This window comes from Camponotus floridanus, unplaced genomic scaffold (assembly GCF_003227725.1).
Source record: "Camponotus floridanus strain SB8 unplaced genomic scaffold, Cflo_v7.5 scaffold2, whole genome shotgun sequence".
NCBI classification, from domain to species: Eukaryota; Metazoa; Arthropoda; class Insecta; order Hymenoptera; family Formicidae; genus Camponotus; species Camponotus floridanus.
The window spans coordinates 5,857,018-5,871,430 of NW_020229325.1; the positions used below are offsets into that span (position 1 = coordinate 5,857,018).

Here is a 14,413-nt window from a genome sequence, read left to right on the forward strand (position 1 = left end):
AATTAATCATTGTGTTTCAAACTTCAATACAGTTTATTGGTTTGAATTATTGGTTAGACACGAAGAATTTTTTGTATAATGTTACGCTTAATATATTAGTTGTTCCTTATCTCCAAGAGTCGTAGGAAAACATCGGTGTTGTAACTTCTGCCTTAGAAATTGATGATACAAAAGATTATAATACAAGACTGGAAGACAAAAAATAGATAATCGTCTCACGAAAATTCCAATGATATTTTTTTTTCTAAATTAAATATTTTGAAAAAAGTTTTCGAGATAAAAATATAAAAATTATACACTAGTCAAAAAAAATAAAGAACACTTTTTGAACTCTAAAAATTGAGCTATTTTCAAACCGCTGAAACTCATCAAAAAATCATATCGTAGATAAAAAATTAAAAAAGCATTTTGAAGCTTGAAGTTTCAAATTTAACGCGGCAGTTGATGGTTTTTTAAAATTTTTTATCTTCTTTATTTTGCGTTTTAAAAAAGAACACACTGTTTAGTTCTTTAAAATTATATATTTTTAACATGTTGCAACTTGATAAAAAAAATTTTCTCGAGAAAAAATTTCAACTAAAATTCCATAAACTGCAACATTTTGCCTACAAAACGCTTTTTTAAAAATTTTCCTACGATTTTTTTTGACCGAGCTACATGACTTTGAAATCAACATTCTTCAAAAAGAATGTCCAATATTTAGGATTCAAAAAGTGCTCCCTATTTATTGTTGATTAGTGTATATTCACAGAGACACACAATTTTTCTTTGTAAATTTATATAAATTCTGTTTTTGATGGATGAATTAAAGATTTCCAATTAAATAAATAATAATTCCATACATATTAAACTAATCTGCCCATGTCGGATATACACATTCGACAGTTTTGCGATTATCGTGTAGAACTGTGTAGAACTGACACTCCGTTCGTCGAAAAATTAGCGAAATATTTCTCTGTCGCACCGTGACACTCGTTCGATCGATTCGAGGTCCGCGCGATCGTCGTGCAAACTGAACTCACGCGACCACGGTATTAATATTACGAACACGAAGCCGACTTGTACAACGATCGGAATGCGACTAGCCTTATCAGAGCGAAAGAGAGAGAGAAAGAAAGAGAGAGACAGACAGAGGGACTCACCGCTGTCGTGGTGTCCGAAGCGACCGTGACGGTGATGACGTTATCGTCGTTGTCGTAGTCGTCATTGTCATCGTCGACGTTGCCCATGTGGTCATCCAGCATCCGTGCAGCACCGGAAACAAGCCAGAAAAATGGATAGGGAAGCGGGGTAGATAGATAGGAAAAGGAGACCCGGGTTAGCGATAAGGACGATAAAGACCAAGGATCGTCCGGGACACGAAAGGAAAGGGAGGAAATGTTACGTTAGAATTGTATTTTTTGTGCTTGTTTACTATTGGGGCATTTTTATTACAACTGTCCGTTGTTGAATATTGTCTATTTATAAAATAAATATCGAATATTTTTTTAAGTAGTTTTTTTATTAGTTTTTTTATTTAGTATAATAATCTTGTCCAATTATACGCATTTCTATCAATATTTTCTTTTAATTATGATTGGTTGCTAATTTTTATAAAAAAAAAATGTTATAAAAAAAATATCTATATATTTCTCGAAAATGTGTCACGTTGCTAAAATGCGTTTAAAAAAATGGTTTTCTTCTAAACTATAAATTAAATAATTATATTATATTATATAATATTATTATATTATATTATATTATATTATATTATATAATTATATTATAAATTAAATAATGATCTTTGGGGATCAATTTATTTATTTTTCTTTTAAATCAAGCCTCAGGAATAAATTATATTCAAAAAGTTCTTTCTCTTGCCCTCATAATATTTAAAATATCAATCGATAATTTTCAAAGTGAAGATAGAAAAAAAATAGAAAAAAAGAAGAAAAAGGGGTATACGAAAAGAGCAGGTTTCTTACGTGAATCGTGCAGAGCGATTGTGGAAGTCTCCATCCCGATTATCCGTCTGATATCTCTGTCTTATCGTCGGATTCTATCGCGATGAATCGTCCGAATCGTGGCCACGCGCGCTGCACCGAGGGGTGCCATCGACGGAAATAGATTTTCCAAAAAGTACGGCGATTCCCGGGGTTGGATTTTAAATATCGCGCGATACATACAATGTACCAGCTAGGCTAGGCATGTCGGATATATCAAGTCGAAGAAATCGAAGAATAGTGGTTTAATTAATGTCTCGATCAAGCGATCAGATGCGCGATCGTCGAAAAACGTTGATTTGACATTTGATAAATAATCGTTAGACTGCCACTTGACAGGAAAGATCTGCCCACTCATAGGTTTAATAATTCAAAAATTTCATGTTTTCTTTTGCACTATTTTTATATAAATTTTTTTATATTTGTAAAATTTTTATTCAATATATTTATTTTATGTAATATATTTTCATTTAATAAAAAATATGTATAAAAATGTATAAAATATATATGTGTAAAAATGTATGTAAATATATATATATATATATATATTTTATAACTGTAAATGTATAACTATAAAATGTGTATAAATAAACTGCGTCGCGCAAAGTTATTAAATTTTTTTTATAAATTCTTGTATAAATACAATTAATTAATCAATAATTATTATTTCCACAACTTACAATTTAAATTATTGATTAGATACAAATCTAAGAATTTAATTTGCGCTCGACAAGACGGGTCTATCGCGAAGAAAATCCGTGCCTTTGAGAATTCTACGGATGCAGAAACGATGGAATCTATTACATTTATCTCGAGATATACGAATTAAAATTCTCGCTTCGATTATCGCGAAGAGACGCGGAAGCTTGTCGCAAATTTCGATCGTTCCAATCGTCGTAAGGAATGGAAGATGCGAAATAGAAAATAGAACTGACGATAGCCTCGTTATTTGCACGATGCGGAAGACGATGGGATGCCACGAGATACGCGAATGATCGCGTCTTCGCGTGTCGAATACGCGATTCGCACTAAAGGCACATCGACTCGGGCGATTCGCGATCGCCCGGAGCTTCTTTCGCGCGCGACGAAGAAGTCGCTTCTTCTGCCATCCTCGCACACGTTGCTCTTCCTTCCACCATCGCTCTCCTACATTCCTCCTCTCCCGCATTCCCTCCCAGCATTCTCTTAATCGATTAAGAGAATTGATTCTTTAACCCTGCGATGCCTGTCAGGTCAATCTCGACTGTTTTAACATGTGTAATATCTCTAGGGGAAATTACGTTAATATTTTATCGCATCATATTTCTTTCATTTTATTAATATTCTTTATTTATTATTTTATAATTATTTATTATTTTATTTATTATTTATTATTTTATCTAGTATATTTATTTATTTATTACTTTATTTATTATTTACTAGTTTATTTATTATTTTATAATTATTTATTCTTCATTTATAATTTTACTAATTTATGTATTTATATTGAAGAATATTTATGAAAAGTAAGAAAAAAAAATATTTAAGAGAGAATCATTTATAATATATAATTACAATATATATTATATGTAATCGCATTACAGTAAAAAATTGTAATAGCATAAATCACATATTACATAATTATAAAATATATATTACAGAGATGAATTATATGTAATGAATATACTACATATGTCAAGCGTAGGTTTTTATGTCCGATTTATAACTGATTGGGAACAGGCGTCCGTGAAAATAGCGGAGCGTTATCTATGCAGAACCAACAGCAGGCAATGACAATCTTATCTTAATGGGAAACTAATCGGGCGAGAAATATATTATACAAATAGAAATAATTTTTTAGTACTTCGTTGAACGAATGAGTAAGAGAAATCGATATTGCAAAGAAATAATAAAGAAAATCAATTCAAATTCTTAAAGTAGTATTCATAGAATTTTTTTATGAATAAAAAACTTTTATGTCTACACACACACACGTGCTGATGTATGTGTTATATGCATGCGCATTTGTATAGATAAGTAAAATTTATGCAAGAGGCAACTATAAATATCGCTCTTTTTCAGGCTTTATTTAAAATGTTTATTTTCAAGTTTTTCTAGGTAATTTTAAGATATTTATATGATGCTAATTGGAATGTTAATTATTTCGATTTTCCATTGTAAATGAATCAAGTATCAACTAGCTAAAATTATTCGATTCAATTTATTTCGCGACTTTTTGTCTGCAATAATTTCAATAGCAAAAATAATTAAAAGATAATTAAAACGCTATCTCCTGGGGAAGCCACTCATGGATATAATATTTTTATACAAAAAAAAGTCGTTGATACTTAATATAGAAAGATATGAAATATGTTGGTAATAAGTAATATAGAAAGTTATGATTAATAATATATAATGAAAACAAAGAGTCTCCGAAAGACACCTGTCTCGAGACACCTGTTAAAATCCAATCACAGTACAAGAGAAAGAGAGAAATAAATACAACTCGTAAAGAAATACGAACTGTAAATAGACTACTGTCAAATTAATTCTCAGTGTCAATTACACGCGTCTGGTCAATTAGTGGACATTACAGCTTCCAGAAACGAGGAGAGAGAAAAGGACGGACGCTCGTTGATGGCATCAGATTGATGCTCCGAAAATAAAGCAATCTCTTACTCAATTCTTGCGATCGAGGGAGATGTCGTACAAGGGGAGGGGGGGGGGAGAGACAAAAGGGAGAGAGACTAACGAGAGACGTAATTAATCAGGGTTGTCGGTAATGAGTTGAGACGCGGGGCGTATCGGTAGGTTAGGTCGGTCCGCGGCGTGTATCGACCAGGCGCGCCTTATTGACGGCGAAATTTCGACGGCGCCCAAAATGGTGTCGGCGTATCTCGCACCTGCCGTCGACCTGACATTCCGTTCATCGCTTACCACTTCGCTGCATCGTCGCTATCGTCGTCCTTGCCGTCGTCGTCGTCGTCGTCCTCGTCGTCGCCGTCGTGGTCCTTCCACCGGGATCCCGTCACAGCTCATCGATCATAATCCTGCGCTCCTCGACGAGGACGACGAGGCGGGTAAACCGTCCGTTCTACCGGCGTCCTTTTCCTCGCATGCCACGCGAGAGACGAGGAGAGACGCGACGCGACGAGGGTCACTTTTTCGGCGATCACTCCGGGAACGCGAGCGGAGGGAAACGCGACGTGACAGAGACCGAGGACTCGAGGCCGCGACGCTCGCGATTCGGCTCGCACTTTTCAAATATTCGCGTAGAGCAACCTCGCACGGCGATTCGAGTGTCGCTGACGTCGCGTGCGCATGCGCGCGAATGCGGCGCGGCGATTGGCCGCCCTGGCGTACGCGACGAGTGACAACTTGAGAGAGAAAAATCACGGGCGCCATCTGTCGCGTTTCGTGAAAACAAACGCCGGTCACGTGACGAGTAACAACCGGGAAAAAGCGGTTTCGAGGATAATGATGCATTTGGAGGTTATAGACTGAATTGTTTGGAGACACTTTTGAGCGATAAATATATACTTGTGATTAACGTAAGTGTTTAATCGAACGATAAAGCAATAGATATGTTCAAGTGATAAATATCTCCGATTATCGATGAAATCTACATAGTTTTTATTTTAGATTATGGGGAGAGTATGTTGCGTCTTGGGATGCCCATCGGGCGGAGATGCCCCGTCTCACCAGATTCCCAAGAATCCAGTCCTTTTCCAGAAATGGAAGAACATAATATACTCCGAGAAGATTCAACATCTGACCGATGAGCAGATAAGCAAATGTGCCGTGTGCTATCGGCACTTTGCCGATGATGATTATCTAGTGACGTTTAGAGTGAGAAAATTGAAGCGCGGCAGAGCGCCTTCTTTAAACATACCAAACAAGCCTGCTGCTAATAATTGCAATTCTAGTACAATAGAATCGGAAATTAAGACTGAATCGGAAACATTGGACGCAGAGACGAGCATGTTTCTTGAAAATTTGAACACGGAAAGTCAAGGAATGGTAACGCCAGAAATTATATTATTCGAAGATATTCCAGAAGACGCTGGATCTTATCTTCGTAAACAACTGCAACCAATTTTGCCGGATAAGCCTAATGTAAAACAAACTAATCCAGCAACGGAAAGATTTGAATTATGTTGCAGAAAAAGAGCATTGAAAAGAAAACGACGGAAATTAATGGCTGAGAAATTAGTACTACTTCGACTTAAAAAACAAGCTGAACAATACGAAAAAACACCTACAATACAAAGGCTTTTATCTTCTTTAACGCCCGATGAAATAGCATTAATCAAAGCTAAAATACAAATGTCAAGGTATTCTCCAAGAGTATATGTAAAATTATATTATGACATCGCTAAGAGAAAAGCTCTTGCCCAATTATAAAATTTATTAATTGTTTGAGACAAATTTTAAAATTAAAAAGATAAATTAAGATGGGCAACTTATTATCTCATGACATTTTTTCACATACAATAAAAGATGAAGAAAGTATGCGTTATGATACAATTGACAACTAAGGGATGCGTTATGATACAATTGAGAACTGTAATAAACAATTGCATTTATAGAGGTTCTTGTATATCAACAAGAAATAATTTCATCATAATAAAACCAACACAGTCTATTGTAAGTGTCTATTTTTATATTAGATAATTATATACAATTTACAAATTATTTTTCCTAATAAAAGAAATACGAATTATATATATATTCAATTATATATTCAATATAATCTCTGATTTATACATATATTTAATACATACATATATAAATCAGATATATGACATACGATACTTTCCACAATATATATAATTATTATGCAGCGATGTATATTATTTAATTTTTGTTTTTTTAGATGGCTAAAGAATAATAAACGTTCCAGATATGATTTGATTTTTTAACAAAGTCGCAATCTATTAAATATTCTTGTCTAAACAGACGGAAAAGGTACGAGATCACGTGCAAGATAATCGTTCGAACATTGTGTCGACACAACGTGGTTTTACTGTATTTTTAAAAACGAATACATGAAATATACATTTATAATTATATATATATATATCTATATATATGTATAATTGGTAGAAGGATTATATCATTCTCTGAATATAGACCTCTGAAGGCTATCTTATCGTTAATGACGTCGTATAGAGTATAACGTATCCTCTCTGAACACATAATCTTGACGGGGATTATTCTGTTGAGCACTTCACTCGCCGGTGATGTATTTTTTTGTTGTTTTTTTTTCCATTTACTACGCGAGAGAATCGCTATACTGACAATAATCCGGTGATCCGCGTTAAGGAAACGCGCCGATAAATACTTATCCGCGCGTGATCGATTCCGCGGGACGGGAGGGAGGGGAATAAAGCCGATCGAATTGGTACAAATCAGAGGTACACAGCAAAGATACACCCTTTAGGATCGGTTGTCGTGTGCGCAAAGTATTTTTTTCGAGCGTAACACACATCCAAAAAGTCGTCCGACAAATTACGTTGAAAAATATTCTCATTTATACACATTTATATATTAATCTATACATCTCTTATCGATTTAAATTCTGGAGGTGCTGCGTGTGTATATATATTTTTTTTAATTCTCTTCCTCTACGTCCACACACTAATTACGAAACACTGCGATTTCAAAAATGTACTCGATCCTACGACCGATCTCAAAGAGTTAATATTCCGTCGTCTGTATATAATTAGGAAGTACTTTCCCTTTAGTTTTGCATGTAATTATTATACGGAACGCGCGTTAGCTGGCTTGAGTTTCAACTTTCTTCATTGCTGATTCTTTTTCACAGAATTCGACGGTTTGAGAGAAATGCCGAGTAAAAAAATTTTTCATCTTCTAAAGTCTCGATCAAAGATTTCTCTAAAAATTCCTCAGCGATTTTTATATCATAGATGTAAGAATACAAGAAGTGAATAAGAAGAGGAAGAGTGTTGATTTAAAAACGGGATTTCTCGAAATCTGCGTTTTATAATATACGTTTTTTTAATCGTCGATTCTCAATCAATACGTATAAATTAATTGATCATCTCGTAAGTATTATTGTGATATAATTAAAGCCAATAAGAGATAAAAAGATAGAGATATTTTTTTTTTCGCTTCTCATAGCACGATGAGACGGATCGAGAGAAGATTTAACGAGATGCGACAGACGGGAAGTTTCACGAAAGCGAAATTGTCTTTAAAAATCTATGAATGAAGATCGTCTCGAAGATATCTAAAGGGAAAGTGTACAATCAAGAAAAAGGACAAATAATTATAGTTGTACCATAACGGCATGTTTATCCCGACGCTTTTAGGCCCTGCGGAATAATGTTCGGGCCCCGAGAATTCAATGGGGACTCTGAAATGATAGCATTTCGATTTTTCCAAAATGCAAAAATTCCACTAGCAATGTTTATCTCGATCTGCGAGAGAATTCCATTTTATAGACTACAAACTATTCATAAATAAATCGTACATCATCGAAGGATACAGGACCCGAGCCCATTCTATGACGCCTAAACGCGCCCCTTGCATAATACGGGACAGTTTGTGCGTTGATACTCTTAAAAATCGATAGTATACATATATATGTACTGTAGGAGAACCGTCTCTCTCAATGCACGCGCGTTCGGACGAGCTATGAGTGTCGATCAACATCAGAATGTGTATTAATTTGATTGTATGTCTCCCTGGGCGCAATGTTGATCGATTCTGGTATTACGACAATCGCAAGCGTTTGTATTTTCAGCAATACGAGAGCGAGACGAGTGAGCAATATCGAATTAAATCGACAAGCTGCAGTGTCACTTAGTACAATACCTAGCTTCTCCTAATTCGATCAATTTCGAAAATTTCGAAAGGCGAAGAAAATCTGTCAACAATCATAGTCATAAGATTCAGAGTTGGAAAGAAAGATCTTTAAGCATCTTCATCTTTAGATATCTTTAAATTATTGCACCAATTTTCTACATCTTTTCTTTTTGTAGCCATTTAATTTGAACGACAAACGTCGAACTTTGTGTGAAATTAATGATGATGAAAATAGCATTTGTAGTATATACTTGGTCCAGCGATTATTCGACAGATAATCGTCGCTTATCGATCATTTCGCATTTAAAATCGCTATATTTTACTTGGCGATAAAAGTCACGAGTTTGGTTTTCTCGTCCAAACGCGTCTCTACTTAAACGAAATACGTGTCGTGCGTATCACACACATCTATCTTGATACGTGTAAATGATTGTCCGTGATTGTCCGTAGTTGATAGAATAACACACTTCGATATCTTTCTATTCTTTATCATTGTCTGCCTGTTTTAAAGTACGTAAGAAGAAGAAGTGGAAGAGCGAAAGAGCGAGTCCGCGGCCGCGTCCTCGACGTCTCTCGACCTCGTTTTGTTACTTTCTCCAAATGTGTGCTTAACGTTAAGGACACTTAACTTTGTATAATCTCTTATGCCATTAGTTAGAATCGTAACCACACGAAAAACGAGATTCTTTGGGATTGTGTAGACTACTGTAGACCATGAGTGTTTGGAACGAGATTGATGAAACTTTGACGTTTCTCGCGCGAAGAATGAAAATCGTTCACGCCGGATTAAAGATTAAAAAATGGATTTTGCACATATAAAATCCAATACGAATATAATCCGATTTTCGAATCTACTCTCTTTTATATTTAAAAAAATAATCTTATTTTTCAAATTGATGTTTATCGAATTTTACTCCTCGATATTTAACAATTTGAAAAATGATTTCTTTCCTTCTTTTTCCCCTCTCTCTTTCTTTTTCTTTTTCTCTCAATGCCTTAATGTGCCAATAATTTCTATATTTGTTTATTTTGAACGCGCTGTATATGTATATGGATAAAAGTCTTCTCTCTCTCTATGTAACATAAACATAGATATACAATTAAAAATCGAATTAATCAAAATATGAATTATAAAAATTATATGATTTATTAAATTACATAACCGCAGTACAATTTATTAATCATATACTTTCCTGTTTTCTTCTCTTCCATCTTTCTCTCTCTTTTTCTTAATGTTTACTTATACGCGTGCGACTTATGTATTTATTTTAAGTCTACTAAGATTTTCTTCTAGTATGCAACACATACAGATAGAATCAAATCAAATTAAGTTTATATATTGTTTAATTTACATTAGACAACAAAATTAATTGCGCAAATGAATGTTTATTCTTGACTAAACACGTTTTATAAACATATATCGTATATAAAATAAATGATGAAATGTTTGTGCTATTATTTCTCATTATTGTATAAGCATCGCTTGGCAAAGGCTGCCAATCATAGCTCGAAAGTAATTATTATAGTTAGAGAGAAAGAAAGAAAAGGAGAGGGAATGAGAAGAATTTTTATGCTAGAGCGAATTTTACCACTTTGAATTTATAATTAACGTTTCGATGAACAAGCATTTAAAAATTAATTGGAATCAAATAAGGAATTTACACAAAATTTATGATCAAGTCTAATATTCATGTAAAGCATGAAAGTATCAAATAAAAATGAATTATTTTAGGAAGTAAATTTTGCAAAATTCTAATAATAATTTTGAATAACTTCAAAAATAGATTCTTTTTCGCATATTTTTTTCTCTCTTTTCTTTCTCTCTCTTTCTTTTTTTCTCTTTTTAAATGTTTATATACACGCGTATGACCTCCATATTTATTTTAAACATATTGTAAGGTTTTCTACGTGTATATATGTAGTATAAAAGAGAGACAGATTAAATTAAGCGAAATTTAACGTTTAATTTTCATTGGACGACAAAATTAATTGTGCGAGTGAATATTTGTGGTTACACATGTTTTGTAGATATATATAAAATAAAATCTTTCATTTATCATATGATGTATAATTTGTTTAAAGACATAGGAAGAAGTAGCTGCGATGGAGCAGAGATAATTATGTTTAAAAAAAGAGACAGAGAATTTTAAAAAAAGAAAGAGAGAAGGATTTTCATTCTAAAGTGATTTTTAACAATTTAAATTTACGATTAATGGTCCATTGAAAGAATAAAAGATTAAAACGAATTATTTTGGGAAGTAAAAATTCCTCGAATTTTCAATATTAAAATAATTTGGGAAATAAATTCTCTTTCTTGTTCTTTTTTCTTTTCTTTCTTTTTCTTTCTTTTAATCTTTATATATACGTGTATGTGTTCTATATTTCTCTTAAACGCGTTGTAAGATTTTTTTTCTATATATGCAATACAAACAGAGACAAATATAGTCTCAGATCAAAATCGAAATTTATAAATTTTATAATTTATATTTTCATTAAACGATAAATCTAATTGCGAATTAATTTTGTGGTTACAGTTTTACACACGTCCATTAAAAATATATGGACATTGAAATATATTTTCCTGTTCATCTTTTGGTGTATAATTTGCTTACAGATATAATATAGCTGCAAAATGAAGGGATAGAGCAATTATGGTAATTATGTTTAGAAAAAGAAAAAGAGAGCGAGAGAGATTTTTATAAAGATCCTAGAATGATTCTTATCAATTTAAATTTACAATTAACGCTCCAATAAACAAGCGTTTGAAGAATTATTAATATAAATTATTTTGGGAAGTAAATTCAAAAAAATCATAAAATTTCACTTCTCAAAGGTTTCATTTTTTACTGTTTGAAACGTTTCCATTCTTCGTACGGAGAGATCTCTCGATTTTTCACTTCGCGCGATAAGAATCGAGATTATATTTGTTCAGCAAATAGACATGAACTCTCCGAAAACCTCTGTATCAAAATATTCGAGTACGATCGAAGAGATTGCTAGCAATTATTCGCGGAAGTTATAATCAAGCATCGAAGGATCGGACCCAGTGAAAAATGTTGGTCGAATCTACATCAATTCGACATCGATTCGACATCGATTTGACAAATGATTTATCGAATCGATGTCGAATTGATGTAGATTCCAACCATTTCTCACTGGTGGTCGCTACGTATGAATAATGACCTCTGTGTATATTTGTTTTGCAATCGAAAGACAGGGACGTAGTCCTTCGAAGATTAAAATCGCCAAAGTTCCGATCAATTTGTTCCGATGATTAGTTTCTTTATTGTTAGACGACGTGACCGGTCGCGCGCGAATGCACACATATCGTTAACTACACACTCTCTTTGGACATCTTACTTATGGATTTTTTGTTGGACTTCGTCTTACTTATGAATAATGTGGGTATGGATGTTCTTCATGGAGGATTTATATACTAGTATGTATATCTTATTTACATACAAGTATATATTGTGACGTGTTGGTGCCAAATAGAGCTGCCCAACGAAATATTTTGTAAACGCAGCGACGGATTAACACTAGAGGCAAACCTAGGCATTTGCCTAGGGCGGCAAATTTGAGGGGGCGGCAAATTTTCAAAGACAGAAAATTTTCGCCGCCTCTGTCTGGGGTCGTGAAAATATTAAAAAATATATTATGTTTTCACCAGCTAATGCAGGGGTAACAGAAAATTGATACATATTTTGTACTTTTTTTTTTTTTTTGCTTTCCGGTTCTACATCTGACACTGCGACTATACCTTGGATTAGGGGCGGCAAAATGTACGCTGCCTAGGGGCGCCAAAATGTTTAATCCGTCGCTGTGTAAACGTTTAAGATTTAAATTACTCTTTGTCAATCTACTTTTCATGACTGATAAATTGATAATTAGTGAGAGACAAAATGGGAGATAGAGTAAAAGATGCGTGCGCGCATAGAAGTAATGTCACATCGAGGATAATAAAGGAAACTTATTACTCGAGAAGTCCTTAAAATCTTATTGCTACTAAAATCCTTCAAACGCACGCACACGCACGCATGCACGCAACCAAATACGTATACACAACGTGAAAAAATCGCAATCTAACAATAACAGTTTTTTACGCGGAGAAAGCGACGTCGCGCGGGCGAAGAAGTATTTGCTGAAAGATTACTTTGGCTTACAACCAAAAGATTAATTTACAATTTATGAAATTAATTTACAAATTAATGTACAAATAATTACATATAGATTGTCCGAGCACTTGATTGTTGAAATTTTTCGAAAAAAGTATCAGAAAATAATAATTTCTCGAAAGAATATAAATTCGAGAAATAAAATTTAATTGCGAGAGTTTTTAATAAACTAGTATTGAAAAAATAAAGTTGCATATGAATTCTGAAATTTTATTCATTTCTTCGCGCGTATGTAATTAACAGTAACGAGAAAAATATTTTTTGAACAGAAAGTATATACATTTCTCGTGTCCATTTGCATACGCGAAGATGGACAGACAAAATATAATGAAACAATTATTACTATATGACCAAAAACGACAAATAAGAGCAGAGCGCGATAATTGGGGCGCAAGAAAAACTTTTTATTTTTAATATATTACAATATATAAATATATTTTGTTTACAATTTCGTTAAAGAATATATATGAATATAAATGTTTCGGATCATTTTTTGATCCTCTTCAATATAATAATATTAATGTCAATTTTCATGTCAAAATATTTTTATTTTTATTATTCGACATTCTTTTGATATCAATAAAAATATTACGTTGAAAATGAATGGATGAAAAAACGTTTAATGTTTTATTTAATGTATATTATTTAACGAAATTGAATATATATTTTGTGATACATTAAAAATAAAAATCTTGTTCTGCGCTATAATTACCACGTTTCGATTCTTATTTATCATTTTTATCACTTAGTAAACCTTAGTACTTTGGGCCTATTACTTTTATTTTTAACATGTTAATAATTTACAATTATCATCGATCGTAAATAATAAAGTTTTGTTTCTTAACATATATATGTATATAATTAGTTTGGATCGCGTGTGCAATAATTCAATGGGCGATTTCGTGTTCCGCGACACAGTTACATCATGTATGGCAAAAAACTCAATCGATTGCGTACATACATATGTGCGTGCGTTCGTGCGTACGTGCGTGAAACCCATTTGAGACGATTTATAATTCACGATAAAATTCAAGAGATAGAAATCTATTTTATATACCGCAAATTATACGATGTACATATGTATAATATACATATTTTATCCTTCCAAATTTTCTATTATTACACGCGACATAGAATAATAATAAAAAATAATAAATAGAATAATCTGCCGAATTTTCTATCGCGAATTACAGATCGTCGAAAATGAGCTAAAGTGTGTTACCCGATTACGCCTGAGTTATAAAAGCTATCTTAAGATTTAGTGATTGTGTAGTGCAACAATTGACGACTCTGACGTGTGGCTAGACTCGCGCACACGTCGTTATTACGATACTTTTATAGATTATTACATAGACAAATATATATCGACGAGAAAAATATTTATTCCTTTGTCTCTCCGTGGCTAAGATAGAGAGATATATGTGTATATTAATTTTTGTATTTTTC

At 33.1% G+C, this 14,413-nt stretch overlaps 3 protein-coding genes and 1 long non-coding RNA gene across 6 annotated transcripts in view; 3 read left to right on the forward strand and 1 right to left on the reverse strand.

The window, feature by feature from the left end:
* The window catches only part of LOC105256387 (septin-7), a 42,174-nt gene extending 36,950 nt beyond the window's left edge, over positions 1 to 5,224 (reverse strand). The window contains exons 1-2 of one of the 3 annotated variants that reach the window (XM_011266242.3): positions 4,899 to 5,224; positions 1,143 to 1,144 (exon numbers count right to left, since the gene is read on the reverse strand). In XM_011266242.3, coding sequence (XP_011264544.2) covers positions 1,143 to 1,144; positions 4,899 to 4,911 — 15 coding nt within the window. In that variant the 5' untranslated portion in view covers positions 4,912 to 5,224. Of the gene's footprint in view, positions 1 to 1,142; positions 1,145 to 1,964; positions 2,274 to 4,898 lie in introns of those variants that run through there. The other 2 variants (XM_011266241.3, XM_025408204.1) reach the window with 2 other exon arrangements.
* A 161-nt stretch (positions 5,225 to 5,385) lies between these two features.
* Positions 5,386 to 7,290, forward strand: LOC105256388. Its single transcript, XM_011266243.3, has 3 exons — positions 5,386 to 5,512; positions 5,604 to 6,608; positions 6,838 to 7,290. The coding sequence occupies exon 2, from the start codon at positions 5,607 to 5,609 to the stop codon at positions 6,363 to 6,365; it is 759 nt and encodes a 252-aa protein (XP_011264545.1). The 5' UTR covers positions 5,386 to 5,512; positions 5,604 to 5,606; the 3' UTR covers positions 6,366 to 6,608; positions 6,838 to 7,290.
* A 122-nt stretch (positions 7,291 to 7,412) lies between these two features.
* Positions 7,413 to 9,251, forward strand: LOC105256390. Its single transcript, XR_889590.3, has 2 exons — positions 7,413 to 8,029; positions 8,106 to 9,251. It is a non-coding gene; the product is annotated as an uncharacterized LOC105256390 (long non-coding RNA).
* Positions 9,252 to 11,938: 2,687 nt separating this feature from the next.
* The window catches only part of LOC105256391 (DDB1- and CUL4-associated factor 11), a 31,568-nt gene continuing 29,093 nt past the window's right edge, over positions 11,939 to 14,413 (forward strand). Inside the window, exon 1 of the mRNA XM_011266246.3 lies at positions 11,939 to 12,231. Coding sequence (XP_011264548.1) covers positions 12,155 to 12,231 — 77 coding nt within the window. The 5' untranslated portion in view covers positions 11,939 to 12,154. The remainder of the gene's footprint in view (positions 12,232 to 14,413) is intronic.

Bases quoted from the DNA above. Each gene is read 5' to 3' on its own strand.
- LOC105256388 (XM_011266243.3), top strand. From the start codon at position 5,607: ATGGGGAGAGTATGTTGCGTCTTGGGATGCCCATCGGGCGGAGATGCC.